Consider the following 20432-nt stretch of genomic DNA (forward strand, 5'->3'; position numbering starts at 1 on the left):
AAATAAATTACACAGCTCCCACACCTCATAAGCCTAATTGACTGGCGTTTTAAACCACAGGTTACAACATTCTCCAGACTTCTCACTGCATCTGACTTAAAGCCGCTGGAGCAAATGTTGCAAAGTGCTGTGGAGCTCCTCTCGCTCCAGCAGTTTGAAACAGAACAATCCTTCCTGAAAAAAATCAGGTTTGTTGATAACAGAGGTAATGTTTCTTTTATATTTCCAAATGGCTCTCTGTCACAGCTCATCCATGTTGGATAATTGCACACACCAATCCTTAAAATATTGTGTTAAAAATTCTGTAGGGGTTTGAACACACCCTTTCTCAAGGTGTGTGTTCATAATTTATTTATTTAATTAGTCTGGAATTTTTTAACTACAGCAATTACCAACTTTTTTTCATGTTGTCATTTTCTAGAAAACAATACTGTATTGTATTTCTTCCCCAAAAAATTGTAGCAAAATCCTCACGGATGACAAACAACAGAGCCATGGTGAACCATGCATCAAGGTCATCCTCATTCAGAGTGATTTTACGGAGGCAACCCATGGTGCCAATCTCATTGCCTCTGCAAAGTAAGAGTGCATCACTTTGTTTTGGCATACAAGAAGAAATTATTCAACAAAAATAAGCTTTTCTTGCCAATTGCAGGTATTCATCCATGAATGAAATAAACAAAATTACTCCAGAGAGTTTGGGCTGCAGGGTCTTCATCTACTTTATCACCAGGCTACGAAGAATTGAAGGAGGGACTTCCTATGTTGGATTTCATGGCGGTATGATCACCATTAGTTAATTTGTATTTTTGACTATATCAAGAGTAATTTGGGGAAATCTTAATGTTGGCAGGCCACTTGACTTCGGTGCACATTGATGACCTCCGACAGTCAAAGGACATTGTTTCAGACATTAAAACCTTGCAAAACATGACCATCAGTCAGATGTTTGAAACAAAAATGGCTGCAAATGAAGGCAAGTGATTATTACATTGGTTTTGAATAAATATTATTAAATGTTTCTTATATGTTACTTACAAAAACAAAATAAAAAATATTTTCACAGATATGGAGTTGGACGATGTTCAGGAGAAGGAAGCAGAGCTGAGAAAAGATGTGAGTACGCACAGCTTCACGTCTCAACTCGAATTTTCTTGATTGTTTTACTTTTAGTAGGACATTGTGTACAAGTAAACATGCTGCAATTCATTTATGCCCAGCTTAACTTGCAGCTTTTTCTTTACCATTTTGTCCTCTTTCTGCAGTACGAAGATGACATGTCTCTGGACATGGACACAACAGAGCTGGTGCGTAGCTGTGTGCAGAGTGCAGTAGGCATGCTAAGGGACCGGGAAGAAAGTGGTTTCCCGAGCACTCAACGAGTTGACACTCTTCTGAAGCTTCTCAGTGACCGTGACGAAGTAGCAGGTATTGTAGTGTTGAATAATTTGTAATCACTATTTCGTCCTTGGTGCCATCGGTTCCCGTCACGGCTCCTTGCTCTCGGCAGGTGTCTTTTTCCAAATTGTAAAGAGGCGTCTTCATTCAATGCTAGCGAGTACCAGCACTTTCACAGCTGCTACAGGCAACTGGGTTGTCAATGTGGCTTCTAATATTGACGCCTTACAGGAAGGAGGTACATTCAGGTGAGTTGTACTCCTTTTGCAGTACAATATTTCTCTGGACTCTTGATGATTTAACCAATTTGGTGGCTATTACAGGCTCACTTTATGGAAGCGAGTTCAGTCTGTGGTCATCCCCAACTTGGCTCAACTGGTTTCAGTCATCGACACCGACCAAAACCTGGACATTTTAATGAATAGAGACTGTAGTCATTCTGTCAAGAGGCTGTGGTTAGAGATCTTTGGCGATGAGAAATTGCTGGAAATTCCACAGCCAACGCTCAAGTAAGTAGTAGCGCTAAAACACTTTGCACAAAAGTGACAGTATTTTTTTTAAACATACAGTATTACATCAAATAGTGGCCATCGGCTTGCAAAATGTATATAGTTGGAATTGGACTTACATTATTTGTTTATACAGAAACATTCAGGAGTCTGCTGCTGAACTGTTGAAATGAACTCATATTCAGGAAATTCAAACAGTCTCAGATGAATAAAGAGTGGAAGTGTTACGCTGTAAAAACTATGTAAACACAATTGACTCGCTGTGGTGACTCCTGACAGGAAAATGCCAAAATGTAATTTTTTTTCCTGTTGACGCTTCACTACACAGCATTTAATTTTTATGTTACGCCCCTTATTAATTTTACCCAGTCTGCTTCATCTCTTGCAATGTATCTGCATTTCTCCATTATAGTCCATTTTATTTTGATCTAAACTCAATCACTTAACATATATGGCAATATATCGATTATCTTGTAATAGAATTCCAACAAAGCGTTAAAGTAAGCCCTCCCATACCCTATTTGCAGAAATGTGGTATGGATGTTATTTGAAATGTAACTTCTCTTTTTGCATATGTTACAATCATCTCACTGACTTTCTTCTCAAACAGCTCAGAGATGAGAACGATTCTTGTACGAAACCACTTGACCCAAGGCAGGGATTTGAGCTTGTGCATGCCTTTCAGCGGGATGATCAAGGACTACATAGAGGAGCTCTGGGTTCATGCGCTTCAAAATGAAGGTGACCATTGGTACCATTACACAACGAGATCATGAGTCACTTTTCTTTGACATTTTACTTTAAAATTCATCATCTTGTTAGGTCACACTCAACAAGGATTTAATGAATTCTTTTCGAGGACACCACTAGGCCAATACATTGCAAAGGCCACCCCAGAGATGCAGTCAGAATTTTTCCAGCGCTACCTACAGGATTTTGTCTCTTTGACAATGAATGTGACCTGTCAGAAAGAACTACAGGTTTATTTATTTGCAGTATAAATGTTTTTAAAACCAAACATGTCTCTAATAGTGTGTGTGTGTGTGTGTGTGTGTGTGTGTGTGTGTGTGTGTGTAAATTCCAATCCTTTTCAGCTTCTGAGTGGTGCATTAAACAGCTGCATCAACGAGCTGCGCTTGCAGCTCTCTGCCGAGGACACAGTTCTGTCGCTTCCATGGATCCATGCCGCGTATCATTGGTTCAAAAACCGACTGCTGAACCTCTGCAGAATGGGCCGCCTCGAACCCCAGGTGACTGACAACCTCTTGGAGAATCCTAATTTCAGCAATGGAGTTGAGCTGGTAAGCGTAAAACTTTCTTCTCCACTGTTTGTATTTATTTCGGAATGGATATTTTGTGTTTAATGCCTGTCTTGTATTCAAGGTTCTTGACGTGTATGCTGCCCTGGCATGCCTGGAATACCTGGAACCCGGACTCTTGGAGTCAGATGCCGATAAACAAGCCTGGCTCAGACGAGTAAAAAAACTAAAGGTTCCAATTGAGCTGGTCTGCTCAGAAGACAGTGTGAGACGTTATCGAGAGAAGAGCAAGAATATTGTCTGCAGTGTCCAGTAAGCCAAGATGAAATGAAAATACAATGGTGCCTTGGTTTTCGTTATTAATCCGTTCCCAAGAGTTCAGTTAAAATTGGAATTGTATTAAAACCGGGAAAAATGTTTCCCAGTAAGAAACAATGTAAATAAAATTAATCTGTTCCAACATTTTAAAATCTCTTACTTTAGTTGAAAAATTTTGATAGCAATGATTAGCCACATATGTACTTGCTTTTTCACAATAGTTACAACAACATACACACCCAGGCCCATATACCCATTGGTGCCACACACCCATATACAGGAGAAAGATAATTTATATGGCCCCATTCGTCGCGGTTTACCGGACACATGAAACGTGATGAATTGGGGTGCACTATCCACTTTAGCTGCCAGACGGCAATGGAGTGTTGAATATTTAAAAATGTGTTTTGTGGCAATTACACCTTTTGACCACAGCGTCAGCTGCTATGTAGAGTGGTGCTTTCCATCATTTGCAGCAGACTGCCTTGCAAAATGACACTCCCCCTCTTCTATTATGCAAGATCCACCCAGGAATGGGGCCATTTGGATCCTCCCCTACTGTACTTGTTCCATGTATCACACCCACGACAACCAAGGTACCACTGCAAGGCTTTTGGTTTTTGTTCAATGATTTTGTTTCTTCCAATTTCTCAGAAATGTGTGGAATCGAATATTTTCTGTGTCCCTATTTGTGGAGCACTTTGAGGTGGTAGAAAGCGAAATGACTCCTTTAGTGCGACTCTACATGCGGTCACTCAATCAGGTTAGTAAGAGTTTTTTCACAGTGGAGTCAAATTAAATTAAATGACCAGCAATAAAAAACACTTATCTTTTCTCTTTTAGATTCTTGCAAATAATTCTGATCTGAAAACACAACAACCATTCGAGGCAGTGATCGATTTACTCAAAAAATGCAAAGAGGAAGCTGTTCAAAGGATTTTCAGGTACATTTTTCAATGACCACTAATAATCTCCACCGTAAGGTTTGCACTCTATTTCACTACTAAAAATTAGCTGTGGTTGTCATTTATATTCCATCTAGGTTTGATGCAGTTCCTTGGTGCTTGCTGTGTCAGGGAGACCCACATAACCCAGTCTGTCTGCCGTGCAACCACATATTCTGTGGCTCATGCATTACAAAGTGGTTGATTCCCTGTCAGATGTACTGTCCCCACTGTAACCAGTCAGTTGATGAGGGCTTTGCAGTGGTTCCATCAGAGGACTTAAGGTTTGCTTGCTTTATAATACTTAATCAATCATGAATGTATTTTTGAAGAAATGAAATGGAATACATTTAAGCAAATACGTGGTATAATTGTTTTTTCACTTATTTTGTGCAGGATTAGAATTGAACAGCACAAGCTGTTCAGGAATAAGTGCAATGCTTTCTTCATCGACCTGGTGTCTTGTGTGTGCTTCAAGGACAACTCCCCCCCATGTCCAGCTGTCATTCTCCACTTGCTGTCTTTTCTCATCGTGGAAACCAGCGCTGTTCCTGTTCTGAGTGGTGGGAAATTTTGCTGGCCTGTATGCGCATACACAAGTAATGGGCATTTAACTACATTGTCTTCATTGCCTATTTTTAAACTCAAACTATCGTTTTTATAAAAAATATTATTGCATTTGGTGAGAATAAATTTGATTATTGTTCGTTTGCAATGTGCATTAGGACATCTATCTGAACTCTGTTCTCTGTGCTGTTCATACCCACTGAAATATTACAGTAGTTGCGATTTGCCTCAACTGTTTGTCAAAGTTGTTTGTCAAAGTTCTGTTGGCATCTAGAATTGAAGATTCAAAATGTATTCTACAAATGGAGTAAGTACAAACATTAGCAATACCACCGCCGGAGAAAATACCAAGCTCTACAAAGTCTGGCGCGTTCCGTCTCCTTTTTATCGCATTTGTTCTTCCCCCGTATTGCTTCTGTTCTTCCCCCACCCCTGCGAAGCGGAGTTGCCCGTGCCACAGTCCAACATAACCTAAGGTTAACCACGTCTGCTTTCACTTCATCTCGTGCCTGGAAGCCCCTTCCCGCCATTGAAACCAATTAAGGTATTATGTGTGTGTATTTGCGAAGATAAAAACACCGGTTGTACTCGTTGTGTTTTGTCCTAGAACAGAACAAACAAAGTGAACATGCAGTGAGACTCCTTATGCATTCCACTTTGTTTTAAGGTGGAAATATTCCCCTAACAATTCAATAAATCGACAAATCGTTTACAATTCCCATCCCTAATACACACATATACTGTATCTTTAACTACCATGCTGGATCTAAATACAAAGTTATGTAGTATTTTTTTAATGCAAAGTTCATACCTCCTCAGGGAATCAGCAAATCCTGACCAAGGTGCTTTCTCCGTTTGATGACTCTGCGGATAAAAACCCAGTGGTTCGCTCGATGGTGCTTAAACTCCTGCTAAAGTACAGGTGAGGGTACAGGATTGTAATCATCCATTTATTTTATGTATGTTTAATTATATATCTATAATGGTTGCACTGTTCCTAATTGTGCCATTCATTTACAGTTTTGACAAAGTGCATGAGTACCTTGAACAGCACCTGCTGGCTGTGGAGCGCTGCAACATTTTAGAGGAGAAGGACAAAACTAAACTCTACTGTCTCTACATGAACTGCCTACAGGTAAAGTATTATATTGCTGCTGTATACTTTTTACAACTTTTATCACAGCGATTTTGTCCATTTAATTGTTTGTTTGTGTCAAAAGTCCCTTAAGTGACTTCTATGATAGTGAATTACAAAAGTAGTGTTTGGATTAGTGTTGTAAAATAGTGTGAAACATTTTTTAATCCTAAATTATGATCTGTAATTATTTATGTTATCAATTAATTTAATAAATCTCACCCTAACAAAATGCTATACAAAAATACTCAACTTGAGATATTTTAATTTGAATACATCACAATATTGTTGCGGGCAGCACGGTGAAACGGGTACTGTGTCTGCCTCACAATACGGAGGTCCTGGGTTCGATCCTATGCTCGGGATCTTTCAGTGTGCAGTTTGGGGGCTAACAGTGTTTCATACTATAGAGCAATTAGCTAATTCATCATTTGGCAAAGGGCTAATGTTATGGCCTGCTAAATAGCTAACATCTTTGCTGCTAATGTTAGGTGAGGTTGAAGTTGCGACTTGTTGGTTTAGCTGCTTCAGTGGTAAGACAAACTACTTAAAAAGGAGGCATATCACTCTACTTTCATTGATGGTGCCTTCAGGGCATTTTTGAAAAGTAAATTTCACATTTATTGTACCAACCTCTCGATACTTACTGCTCCTCTGTTTGCATGCCCTACTACAAAGGCCGTCAATCAGATTCTGCTAAACAAGCCCGAATGCAAGGGCAGCCAATCATTGTCAACTTTAGAGTGATTGACATCCAACACAAGAAGCCCAATGCATTAATTTGTTTTTTTTAAAGGCAAACAAATAGACAATAAAAATTAAATCAATGTTAATTAGAAATGGAATTAAAGACATAATGTGTTATAGAATATAATAGAATAGAATAGAATAGAAAGTACTTTATTGATCCCTGGGGGAAATTCAGCACCACAGTTCGCTCACAATAGACAATAATAATAATAAATAATATATAACATATATTATACATATAATATATTAATAATATAAATATATTCTACATATATTCTACATTTAAGTGCAGTCAAGGACATATGCTGTTACGGCTACTCTGTCGTTCCAAAAAGGTTTCGAAAAAATAAAAATAAAGATTGCAGAGTAGCTTTGAGGAGGAGGTTTTATGACGCACTAAATTCCTAATAAGCACTCGCGGAGATACTTCCAGTTTCAAAATGTTAATTTATTTTCACAAACAAAAAATATTCACCGTGGTTGACTTTCTATATAATACAAATAAACTTATTTAGTGGTAAACAAACAATATCACTCCTCACTCCTTCAGTATGACAGACAGACAAAGGCAGCGCCCAGCTGTGCTGTCCTCCTAATTATAGGAGGAGGAAGTTGCCCACCAGGAGGAGCGTGAGCAGCTGAAAACAATCAATCAATCATAATTCATCTAAAACATCCAATAAATAATCAACAACTTCATTGGCATTATTGAATTAGATTGTCAAAACAATTAATAAATAAATAATATAAATAGGCTCCAACATACATTATACATTGTTAAATGTATCATTAAATATTCAATGTAAAATTAAACATATATATTATTTACCTATTTAAGTAATTATTTCACAATCGAATTGTTATTATATTTCACAATTTAATGTTTTAATTGATTATTAAATGATTTATGAAGAGTATTTTGAAACTCAGTTAATGATTTAATCATCAATGTAATTATTACACAATTCAATATTTAATCTCACAATTAATTATTATTTCAGGGTTTATGTATTTCATGATTTAATTCATTATTTATTTCATGAACGCGTTTGGCAGCACTTTATCAATTTTTATTATATCGGTCAAACTCAGCATTAAGTCAATGGGCGTATCTCAACATCTGATTCGTTACCCGACACTTCCACTTGTCGATCACAGAACTGAAAGTGTAGTGGTCGATATCTTGGTGTTAAAGTGCCGAAATAACGTCAAAAGGTGATTCTACTTTAACTGCTACGTACTCTGTAATGTCTAAAATATTACCGAAAGTAGGATATTCTCCTTGCAACCTTGTTTTATAAGACTTCAAGCTTCAGAACAAAGCAATCATTGGTTGGACTAGACTCCTGTTAGCCCCACCCACTGACTTTGAACGATAAAATTCCTTCATGACACTACCACACAGGTTCATTAGATAAGTAATTAAATAAATGTTTTATAATGTTTTTTAATAATTCAAATATAAATCATATACTATTTGATTTAACATTAAATAAACAAATACATAGTCAAACAAATAATGTAGTTGTTAAATAATTAATACATTGTAAAATAATCATATAATTAAAAAAATAAATATATTTTTATATTATTTAATGACACATTTTTGTATTCAATTAAAATTTTAAATAATTAATTATTAACATTTAATTATTTCACCTGTCCCTTTTCAGCTTTTATACAATTTGACATTTTAAGTTTTAATGCCAAGCCAAGATTGATTGATTGATGGAACAGTATATTTATTTGAAAATAGCGTAATACTGATTAAACCTTTTTTTAATGTTGCCCACAAGAAATTCTTGATTCTAGATTTTTGCAATTTACCTGTGCTATGAAATGGGTCATTTGTTACAGTATCTCTCTGTTCTTGCCTGAAGGATTCCATGTACGAGAGGTTTGTGTTTAGATCTGATACAGACAGGCGGGTTTGTCTGCGCCATGAAAGTGACTTCTTGAAGGAATTTCTGCTGTCGCACAATCTGTCAGCTGAACCGACCGTGGAGAATCTACAGCAGGTGGCAAGACTTCGAATGGACCTGGATGTCGCAGCTGCCATCATTGACACTCGTGAGCAGTTTTAGATGATGAAATACTGGACAGTCTTCACATGGTGCATAGTTAAAACTATTATCTGTTTTTTCAGAATTCCAGGGCATGGGTCAGTTTAAAAACGATGACTTCCTGGAGGCTGTGATAAAGCTGTGCACATGCAGTGGGAACAACTGGTATCGTGTCTACTTGATTCGTAAGATATGCTGCCAACAAGGAGTGGAGTTTGTCTTGAAACTGCTCAACATTGAGAACATGCACTGGCTCTTTCCCGAGGAAGTTCTGCAAAAGGTTACGTACAATTTCTCAATCAGCGATGGCCATCCAACTAAATTAACAACAGTTAATTGTCATTTTCAATCGGATTGGATAGTTCCTTGGATGTATATACACCTCCCAAAGTTGAAGTCATGTTGTTCTTCTTCAGACAGAAGACAAGTACAAACTGAAACACCATTACCTCTACTGCCCAATAGAGCAATTAATTTAGCTTTTCTTAAAGATGCAATTAATTAATGAAGAATCAATACCAAACACATGACCAGATTGATTCATCAGTTATTATGAGCATCCTTAGTTATTTATATCATAAATGCTTTAAATCTGATTCAATTAGTTACTAAAGGCATTTTCTTTTTCATATGAACTCCACTCAGAGTGAAGAGGCCACCTCAGTTGATCAGTATCTTGTGTGTGGGGAGAGCTACAAGGCAATCAGAGATGCATGTGTACAGGCAATTGCAGACGGCCAAATGAACAATCTAGATGATATTTGTCAGGTAAAGTTGTTACACTTTTATTGTTTCTTGTTTGAGGGTGACGTGGGGATTGGGTGTTTATTTATTTTTTGTTGTTGTTTTTTTTTACCTCATAGGACTGCACAACATCACCACAGGTGACAGTTTACCTTCTCTTAGCACTGTACAGAGAAGTAACAACCCTCTACAGAAATCCCAATGCCAGTTTACACATAAACCAAGAGGTACATTTACGAACTATGGAGCAAGCACTTTATATTAAGCAAGTCATTATCTAGGTTAAGCATGTCTTTTTGTCCTTTTTTTGCACCTTCCAGCGTCTACAACCCCTACTGAATTTCATTGAGTCTTCCAAGGTGCTTGCCGACCCAAAGGTAAAGCGCTTTGCTCAGGCTCTGGTGACCAACAGATTAGGGCCCATGGCGCTCGGTCCCGGGATTTCAGGGGACTATTACGTGTCCGTCTCGCTGACTGTTCACCTGGCTGCAGTCTTGCTCTGCACGAACCAGAAGATTGTAGCGCCTCTGCAGCAGCTGGCGATGGCCCCAGCAAGCATGCAGGTACAGTGGAATTTTTACAATGCACGCTAATCCTGGGATTTTGTCCTATTGTAAATAATGTATATTAAAATATCTGAAGTCAATCAATCTGTTCTGGCAATGTTTTCAAAAATAATTGCCTTTATTATCTTTACAAGAATTGTTGTGTTTATTTTTTCCAAAATTATTAATTGCACACATATGCAACGGTAGTAATAAATGGTCTTAAAAAAATAAGAAACATTGTTAAACATTGTTTAACAAGCCCTTCCCCCCCAAAAATAAATTTAAATATGAGGCGTATTTGTCCTGAACATTTAACTAAAAATCACAATTTTGATGTCTTTAAGACACTGGAGAGTTGAGTGTCCACATTCTGGGGCAAGTAGTCCCTGAATTGTCGGCAGGGGCATAGCACAAAATTCTGGACCCCCACACACAAGACTCCTAAAGGGCCCCCATATGCCACCCTCAACCCAATGCCGCCACTCCATACACACGTGGTATGTTTACATGCACTAAAAAACGAATTATTGCATAGTTGTTGTTTTTTAAGATGGGGTAACATATCAAAACAAAACATATTTTGTTTAGTTTTTTTTTTTTTACAGTAAAGTGCCTACAAATTAGTTTAGTTAGTTATTCACTTAAATATGCCAAGTTTTCCTTTACTTCAGAGGGTAAAGTAAAGATTATCTGATGTAATTAATCCAATGTAAAAAATATATAACATAAAGTAGCAAGAAGCACATCAATAATGAATAAAGCAAAACGTGTTCGAGACCAAAAATCATTTAATATTCTCTACTGCTCGCTAGTGTTGCCATATCTGTGTTATGGTGTCGAAATATGGGGAAACAACTACAAATGTGCGCTTCATTCACTAAATGTGTTACAAAAAAGATCAATTAGAAATACAAATAATGTTGGATATAGAGAACATACAAACCCTTTATTCATTAAATCACAATTATTGAAATTCAACGATTTAGTGCATTCGCAAACGACTAAAATTGTGGTTAAATCAAACTATAACCTGCTACCCAAGAATGTACAACAATTCTTCTCAACAAAAGACAAGAAATATAACCTTAGTGGAGAATCTCATTTAAAACATTTTTATGCTCGTACAACACTTAAAACCTTTAGTATATCAGTATGTGAAATACAATTATAGAATAGATCAACCAAAGAAATTAGTGTTCACTATGCTGTTTCAGAAATTTGGTCCATTGTCATAACTTGTCACTTCTGTTTTGTTCGTCGCATCCTTTGTGGCTTAAAGTTATGTTGTGGCTTTATGTTACCGTGTTGTGGTTTTATATAATTGTGTTGTGGCGTTTATGTCGTTTGTGGCTTTTGCGAATCTTAAAGTTGTTGTGTTGTAATTTATGATGTTGTTGCGTTTGCATTTGTTATGATCTTTCTCAGCTACCGTAGCTATTTGCCATTTATGTTTTGATGACTGGAGGCTGGGACCCCCTACAGACTGACTGTTACAGAGAACAAGGAAATTGGATAAAATTGCTATGGTATGAAAAGGGGTAGTATTAAATAAGTTCTGCTTCTTCCTACTCCTTTTTGGACGTGCTGTAATGAAACAACTGGATGTGTGATGCATTACATTGTATCGTATGCATGTTCAAAATAAACTTAAACTGAACGGAACTGAACTGATACATTTAGGATTAGCATCAGTGGATAACAATCCATCCATTGTCTACCGCTTGTCCCTATTGGGTTCGCGGATGGTGCTGGAGCCTATTTCCGCTACATAACTGTAGATAATACAAATCATAATAATACAGCATTATTATTACGATCATGTTATTATTAGTGCGTCCCCCAGGAGTTAAGTCTCCCCGTCTTGGAAAAACTAGTGACACCTATGGTTGTAACTTTAATTGAAGATCTTTGAACGCACCACAGTTATGTACAAATAGATGCAAAAGTGAAACTTGTACACACCTTTCTTCTATGCTGCCATAGATAGATTTAGATGCATTTTTAACTTTTATTCCATCACCTCATGCTTGCTGATGCTGACTGTGAATGCTTAAAGGTGAACTTTGATGATGTTGTGATGTCTGTGTTGAGGGACGTGTTCAAAGTTAGCTTTTCTACTATCTAGCTGGAACGAACCATTTTGTATTTTTGATTGGGTGTTATAGGTAGTGTTGGACATTCTTTGTTTGATTTAAGCAACCTTATTGTTACTTTCACATATTTATTTTTATATTAACATTTATGATGTTTTTAATAATTACATACATGTATATGTAAAAAAAAAAATCTTCAAACTTTACAATAGCCAAAGGCCCCTCTGTGTCTGATCCCCCGCCCGCCACACTTGGACACCCCTGATCGTCGGTCTGGGCAACCTTAGGACTGTTGAGATTTAAAAGTTGCATTGTATATTACATTGTTCAGCTGCTTTTAGTGTAGCTGCAGTGATGATAAATTATTTGTTGTCATTTTTAGGCTGCCTTCCTGCCTACCATGCCCCAAGACAAGTTAGCAGATGCGATGCAAGCTCTGCCGGGAATGAGGTGGTACTGTAAGTAAGAAAAAACGTTTTGATTCAAAATAATGTGGCTGTCGAATGTAATTTTCCTGGAAATCTAATTAAACAATTGTTACGTTCCTGTTTCAGATTGTCCAAATGGACACCCCTGTACTGTTGGCGAAGTATGTTGTATTTACTCTATTCCAAAGATCTACAGTATCTGGATATCTGTTTTTATATTTAAAGTGTTTATTTTCTCTTTGTGTGACTAGTGTGGGATGCCTATGACAACACGTCATTGCTATGACTGTGGTGCTCTTATTGGTGGGACCAACCACAAACCTGTACCAAATTTTAAACGTGTTCAAAACCAGTAAGTCGCCTGTATTTTAACAATCATGCCGTCCCTCCAGGACTTTGTGAGCATTTTTTTTGCAAAGAAGTTTGTTAGAAATTACTTTCCGTCCCTTCATTTTGTTTTTGACTTACTAAAAATATGTTTTTCTTGATTTTCAAGGTTTTCTCATTTGAAAAACATTTCATACATTGAAACCATACTTTTAGTAAGATTAATAAGCCTAGCAGGTCTAAAAGGGATTGCACTGCTATCGCCGGCTGCTCGAACTCAAATGAATCCAAGAGGGCAATGTTTTAACTTCTTAAGTGTCATGCAAGCAAAAAGAGGCGTTAAGGTAAAATACAACTAAAAGCATAGAATAAATAAAACAATTTTCCAGGACAATTTTAATGTTACTAATGTTTTAATGTTCTATTTTTTATTGTTCAATCTTATTGCTCCCAGACCATTCCCCGTGCTGCTGTTTAAAAAATTCACTGACACCTCTGTGGTGAAGTCACAAAATAGTGGCGCAGTCGAACGATTATAGTTTTCAAATCCGAATAATCAAAATGTTGCTTTTTCAATAATCACCGTTAATCCCAGTAAAATACCTGGTTGCATAATTTAAATGAACTTTAAAAATATACATATATTTTTTATACTAATGCAATTTTATTGTTAGAATGTCCCACAGGATATATACGTGTTTTTATTTTCATCTTCATTTATTTATTATTTGATCAAAAGTGTTCGTGCCTCTCCATAGATGTGTATTAGCGCTGGTGTAACTTTGTTTTCGTTCCGTGCAGGTTGTGCCAAAATTATGTCCGTTTTGAACCAGGGAGGAGGACTGAAACACACGGTTCAGTAGAGACTTTGCGGATAAACCACAGTCACATTTTCAATAGTAAAACTGGTCAATTGTTGCATTCTGTTTCTTCTATGTCCCACTCTCCCCTGTGGAGGGGGTCCGGTCTGATCCGGTGGCCATGTACTGCTTGCCTGTGTATCGGCTGGGGACATCTCTGCGCTGCTGATCCGCCTCGACATCTCTGCGCTGCTGATCCGCCTCCGCTTGGGATGGTTTCCTGCTGGCTCCGCTGTGAACGGGACTCTCGCTGCTGAGTTGGACCCGCTTTGGACTGGACTCTCGCGACTGTGTTGGATCCATTGTGGATTGAACTTTCACAGTATCATGTTAGACCCGCTCGACATCCATTGCTTTCCTCCTCTCCAAGGTTCTCATAGTCATCATTGTCACAGACGTCCCACTGGATCATTATTGTCACCGATGTCCCACTGGGTGTGAGTTTTCCTTGCCCTTATGTGGGCCTACCGAGGATGTCGTGGTGGTTTGTGCAGCCCTTTGAGACACTAGTGATTTAGGGCTATATAAGTAAACATTGATTGATTGATTGATTGATTCCTAGACTGCACTGACGTATGCGTTGACCTGGTTACTGACCATGTAACAACCTGCTCTGTCTTTTCGGTAACCATCCACGGTTAGGATAAAGAAGCATACACACTCAAAATAAACTGCCTGATTAATTGGCGTCCTTACATTATTAATGCTGTTTTCTGTTTAAACACATGAGCTAACTTTGAGAACCCTGCAAAATAAGCAAAAAAACACTTGTGGAGGAAATACTTTAGATAATAGGTAGCTAAATTGGGTCAATTTGTGCGAAAAATATGCAAAATCCTGGAAGCCTTGATCGTCGAAGATAAAAGATATCTAAAAGTCTTACTGCGTAGTTGACATTTATCCTTGTCTCGTTGTCTTTCAGAGGCGACCGCACTCATCCAGGCCACATTCTAGGCAACCCCAGTCGAAGGAACAATGCAGACATGATGGACAATGGTCATCTATCTCCTGTTGCCTTCACAATTATCCGCATGCTAACTCACATGGCCATGCTGCTTGGCGTCTGGAGCTCCACCAAGGTAGCATGACTAAATGTTCATTTTCAGGCCTATTTGTTTCATACTCGACGCCTGGCAGCAGGAATATTGGTAAGATGAGATCCTTGATGATATCTGTCTTTTGCATCTTGTTTTCACAGGCTATCGCTTCTATCATCAAGCCTACGGTCACAGACCCAGGGTCATTTCTACTTGCTCACCTTCAAAAAGACATAGAGCATCTTGTCAAATGTCTGCGCAAAGGGACAGATGACGCAGTCAGTACAGTTCACCTGCTGCTCGGTAGCCTTCTGAAACCTCAGGAGTCCCAAAACTGTAAGACAAAACTCATTCTGTCTTGACTCTGATAACTACAACATGCCACCAGGTGACACTATTGCACTGCAAACGCCTTCCTGTTACTTTTTTTTGTCATAGTTTTACTTGTGTTTTATAATGCAGTGGTTATCTTCTTGTTGTACCAATGTTTTATTTAATAATGCAGCCAGGTTGTTGATTAATTAAATTAATCCCACTGCAGTACGATTCCCACATACGGTGTAATGTTACGCTTTGGTTTGTTTGTTGTATTGAGCAATTCCTACCTTGGTTCAATCTTTTCTGACCATTCTTTCAGCGACCGATCACCGGTTACTTTCCACCAAAGTAATGAGAAGTGAATGGGAGGTCCAAATGAGCAAAATCATCATGCCTAAGCTGATGGTACAGTGTATTTTCATGATCTTAAACTAGACCCTCAGAAATGAGTCTTCTTTTAATCAGTGCTCCATTGTGCCTCTGCAGCTTTTGGATCGACATCTTAAGCAAATGAACATATTAATCCAGAATGACAACTCCAATCCCATCATGAGGCTGCTGTGTGACAATCCAGGCTACTTCTTGGCGTCACTTCCAACAAATTCCCACATCCAAAGTTCAGCCTTGTGGAGCTGCAGGGAGAAAGTCTCTCTACCGCACCTTACACATGTGGTGGAGCTGAGTGACGGAAAAGACAACCTGCCTGTGTTATGGAGATTTCTCAACAGGGTCAGTAAACTTGGTTAGGAAGTGGTAGTGGCTTTATTTACTGTACAGAACTGAAATGAAATTTGGACGCTCAGTCCATAACGATTTGGCTTTGCGGCTAGATCGTCGAACTCTTGTGCAACCCTAGGGCCCCAAATGGAAATTTAATGTTTTCCTTATGTGATGTTCAGTTTGAAGGTTAGCAGTCTAAAATGTTGCCTAAAGTTTTTTATTTTCATTAATGATTAATTATGATTGCAAATGTGTTAAAATAAGATCTAAAAATCAAATACACACACTTTCTCTTAAATCTCTTTCAGCCCTATTAACTCCCATTATAACTGCTATTTTTAAGAGACTGTCGTTCTGATAGATTATTTTGCATTTTTCATGAAAACCGAACTAAATGTCATTCTTGCCGAATGAAAAACTAGAAAATATTGTTATGATGCAATTGTGCCCTGTAACCATCAGATGGCGCCAGAAAACCATGAGCGTAATTCTCAAAGCTTTTAAAGTATCACTGATAGTCACACACTAGGTGTGGTGAAATTACCTTCTGCATTTGACCCATCTCCTTGTTCCACGCCCTGGAAGGTGGGGGGAGCAGTGAGCAGCAGTGGTGGCCACACTCGGGAATCATTTTGGAGCTGAGTGCCAAGCAGAGGCGGAATGCGTTTTTTTAATGATTCATTGAGGATTTTATTGACATCTTAAAGAATTAAATCCATTTAATGCTTTAAAAAGGCAAATGGATGGCACAAAAAGCAAAAAGGCTTGTTTCCATTGTGTTCCATTAAATATTCATCACATTTGATACATTCAATAATAAAATATATATAACCTCTAACATGTTTTTTTTTAATTTGTTTAAAAAAATGGATAACTTATGTACATATATGTCAGGTATACATGTCAGGTGATTTGAAATACAATATGTACAAAAAATGGGTCCTTGGGAGTATATATACACCATGTACATGACACTATGTACATGACTCTGCACATGTTGACTCCACTGTGCAAAACAGAATTAGAAAATATATATATACTATAACCACATATAAACCTGTTTGATGCTTCGTCAGTTTTGGTTCAGATGAGGTTGAGGTTGAGCTGAGCCATGATTTTATGGCAGTTCCAAAATTTAGTAGGGAAGTTCAAAATTTAAGGTCTGTTGGGAGTGCATTCCACTGTGTGGTGGCAAAATAGTAGAATGCATTTTTTCTTATGAGAGTCTTGAATTTGGGGGGGAGGAGGAGGTCTGGGGAACTCCCTCTCGTGTAGTACCTGTGAGCATCACTTAGTCTGGTGAAATAGTTTGACAGGTACTTGGGGACAGTTTCTCTGAGTATTGTGAATACCAGGCCCATTGCAATTTGGTGTACTCTTTCCTCAACTCTAAACCATCCCACTTTGTTAAAGTGGGCTTGAGTTAGGTGAGTCCTGTATGGCGGGTTGAGCAGGAGTCTTACCAGCTTGTTTTGGGAAGTCTGCTGTTTTGTTTTTAGTTGCTTGGGGATACTGTTGAACCATGAGGTGCAGGCATATTCAAAATGACACTGTATAAGCGCACCGGCAAGGGTCTTAAGTGTATCATCCCTGTTGATTAACGCAGAAATATTGCCCAAAAATCTAGTTTTATTATTGATCTTGGTGATTGCTTTTAATGCCATTTTTTGACCCGAGAGAATGTTGTCCATTGTACAACATAGGTAAATTACCTTGTCTTTGCTGGTGATTATGGTATCACCTGCTTTAATCGTAAAGCCCGGGGATTTACCTAGGTTGTGCTTGGACTCAAATAGGATGGACTCTGTTTTACCCAGGTGTATTTACAGTTTGTTATCGGAAAGCCAGAGACAGAAATTACTTAGTTCGGTGCTGAGTGCACTTTCAACCTTCAATTTGTCCCTGTCCGAGGCCAGGATCGCAAAGTCGTCCGCGAACAGGAACAAATTGCTGTTAGGTGCTAATTTCATGTTGTTAATGTAAATTAAGAATAACAATGGTCCCAGAATGCTCCCCTGTGGGAGACCACAGCTCACCTTGAGGGGAGAGGACAGTGATCCGTTAACCTCGACCACGTGTTCTCTATCCTCAAGGTAAGATTTTATCCAGTTTGTGGCTGCGCTGTCAAAACTGATTGCCCTCGACTTGTTGAACAGTATTGAGTGGTTACCTGTGTCGAATGCCTTTTGAAGATCCAGCATAACCATTCCACAGTACTTGCCCATGTCTATCTCTCGCCTGATGTAGTCTGTTAGGTACAGTACGCATGTATCGGTGGAATGTGATTTTATAAATCCTGATTGAAATTCGAAAAGGAGCTCGCGATTTGATAAATCTATATATATTTGCTCATATATTAACCTAATTTTTATAGTCTTTGGTAAGACTCGACCGGGGTTTGAACTCAAGACCTACTGATCTCAGGGCGGGCACTCTAACCACAAGGCCACTGAGCAGGTCACAAGGTCACTGAGCATAATGACCGTGATTTGAGGACCATAAATTAGTTAAACTGCCTTTAAATCAATGAAAATAAATAAAAAAACAACGTATATATATATATATATATATATATATATATATATATATATATATATATATATATATATATATATATATATATATATATATATGTGTAAAAACAATTATATATGACATATATCCATCCATTACCTACCGCTTGTCCCTCTCGGCGGTGGCTATATATATATATATATATATATATATATATTTTTTTTTTTTTCTTTTTTCTTTTTTAAAAACCTGTCCATAACTTTTTGAGTTACGTTGCTAACAAACAGAGAAACAAACTCTGTTAAAAACATGACCTCTTAGGCGGATGTTATAAAGTCTGCATACTGGAAAGTGTGCCACCTTTGTTTCCGTTTCCAAGCCAAAACAGAGCTGGTGACTACGTTTTAAGCGTAGAAGCCACTGCACACTGAGGGGAATATGAGTAATTTGAGAAGCTACTTGATAAACCATCACCCGCAAAAAATATTTGAAGCCAACGAGGCTAAACATCAATTTGTGTGGTATTTACTTTATTAAAAGTTCTGGGATAGGCTGCAGCCCTACTGCAATCCCCAGAGCTACAAGCGGTAGAAGATGGATGGATGGATATAAATTAACTTTTCTTAAAGACTGCATTTTCCAATTTGATATTAAAAAAATGTTCACTTCAGGTGACACTGCTTTTCAGAAAGTAAAAGTTGAAAGACACTAAACTGAAAAAAAAATAGTTTTACACTTGTTACACTGGATGTTTACATTGTTACTTTAAGACACTTTAAGTTTATTTTCAATATTTGGTTGAAACAGTGGGTGTTCCCACACAATTCTTAGTACCGGTATACAGTTACAGTACTTGTTTGTAGTAATAATAAATATGATTAGACAATACCACAATGATATCCTCCCGTGATCTCAATACTGTGGCAATGTGTTACCGTGAGCTTTTGATACCGTTATATCGCTCAGTACAGTCAAATTTAAGTTTGCAGAAGGGTTAAGGTTTTATTCCACCTATGGATGAACCCAACCACCGTCCAACATATTATGTAATAATTTTTGAAATATCTTTTGAATAGCTATTGACCACCATTTTAAGTAGGCCTACATCCTAAAAGGATTGATTTTTAAAACTCTGGCACTTTATTTGTTTGTATCAGGAAGCAGAGCTGCGACTGGTGAGGCACCTCCCTGACATCCTCACCCTCCAGAAAGAACTGGTTAAGAAATTTCAAAACCTGAGTGAAATTACGTGCGGCACCATCGTGGAGTTTCTCCACAGCCAGAAAGAAGGTAATGAAACCAAAGCTTCTTTTAGGGCCGATGGTCAATTTAATTCAAATTAAAACCATAACCAACCATGGTCATTTACAGTACTATGATCAAGCGCCGACTGGTCTCCCTGGATGACGACTCAGTTCACATTTTAGCATATCTGTTGTCTTCTCCAGGGACAATAAATGACAGAAATGAGATTTAGTTATACTTTTACAGTAGCCAGTGTACAGTTTGTGACACAATACAGATTTACTATCCACTGGAAATGAGTAAACACACAATCTTTATTGTCAAAATAGCTGGCAACACAAGTAGGTAGACATCACAACAAACATGTCAAGATTGTGGCCAAAGTCGGAATATTTAGTGTGAGCACCCTTAGATAGCACTGCCTCAATCCTCATGGGCAGAGAGTAAGGCCTGGGCAGATAATCAAATACATCAATTTATCAAACCAAAATTTAAATGACCTTGATCATTTTGCTGGCATTGAGAAATTGCCATGTCGGTTTGTGTTTGTTTTTGTCGTCTCTGGCTTCCAGAGTGCAAGAGGGTTCACTCTGTGCATGGCTCCGCGCACCCAAGCGCCTTTATTCAATAGCAATCAAATGGAACAGAGTGAATC

General features: G+C 38.0%; 1 protein-coding gene across 3 annotated transcripts in view; it reads left to right on the forward strand.

Moving 5' to 3' along the window:
* The window catches only part of LOC133541862 (E3 ubiquitin-protein ligase rnf213-alpha-like), a 74501-nt gene that overhangs the window by 46042 nt on the left and 8027 nt on the right, over window positions 1–20432 (forward strand). For all 3 annotated transcript variants that reach the window (XM_061885565.1, XM_061885566.1, XM_061885567.1), the window contains 31 exons: window positions 61–188; window positions 463–579; window positions 656–780; window positions 854–976; window positions 1067–1116; window positions 1266–1428; window positions 1511–1646; window positions 1722–1907; window positions 2518–2648; window positions 2730–2887; window positions 3002–3208; window positions 3291–3478; window positions 4139–4247; window positions 4328–4428; window positions 4527–4712; window positions 4825–4991; window positions 5815–5917; window positions 6016–6130; window positions 8761–8950; window positions 9027–9223; window positions 9589–9711; window positions 9807–9914; window positions 10008–10250; window positions 12711–12786; window positions 12883–12917; window positions 13008–13108; window positions 14866–15022; window positions 15142–15316; window positions 15618–15703; window positions 15785–16027; window positions 19690–19822. In XM_061885565.1, coding sequence (XP_061741549.1) covers window positions 61–188; window positions 463–579; window positions 656–780; window positions 854–976; window positions 1067–1116; window positions 1266–1428; window positions 1511–1646; window positions 1722–1907; window positions 2518–2648; window positions 2730–2887; window positions 3002–3208; window positions 3291–3478; window positions 4139–4247; window positions 4328–4428; window positions 4527–4712; window positions 4825–4991; window positions 5815–5917; window positions 6016–6130; window positions 8761–8950; window positions 9027–9223; window positions 9589–9711; window positions 9807–9914; window positions 10008–10250; window positions 12711–12786; window positions 12883–12917; window positions 13008–13108; window positions 14866–15022; window positions 15142–15316; window positions 15618–15703; window positions 15785–16027; window positions 19690–19822 — 4360 coding nt within the window. The remainder of the gene's footprint in view (window positions 1–60; window positions 189–462; window positions 580–655; window positions 781–853; window positions 977–1066; window positions 1117–1265; window positions 1429–1510; window positions 1647–1721; window positions 1908–2517; window positions 2649–2729; window positions 2888–3001; window positions 3209–3290; window positions 3479–4138; window positions 4248–4327; window positions 4429–4526; window positions 4713–4824; window positions 4992–5814; window positions 5918–6015; window positions 6131–8760; window positions 8951–9026; window positions 9224–9588; window positions 9712–9806; window positions 9915–10007; window positions 10251–12710; window positions 12787–12882; window positions 12918–13007; window positions 13109–14865; window positions 15023–15141; window positions 15317–15617; window positions 15704–15784; window positions 16028–19689; window positions 19823–20432) is intronic.

Source organism: Nerophis ophidion, linkage group LG23, assembly GCF_033978795.1.
Source record: "Nerophis ophidion isolate RoL-2023_Sa linkage group LG23, RoL_Noph_v1.0, whole genome shotgun sequence".
Classification (NCBI taxonomy): Eukaryota; Metazoa; Chordata; class Actinopteri; order Syngnathiformes; family Syngnathidae; genus Nerophis; species Nerophis ophidion.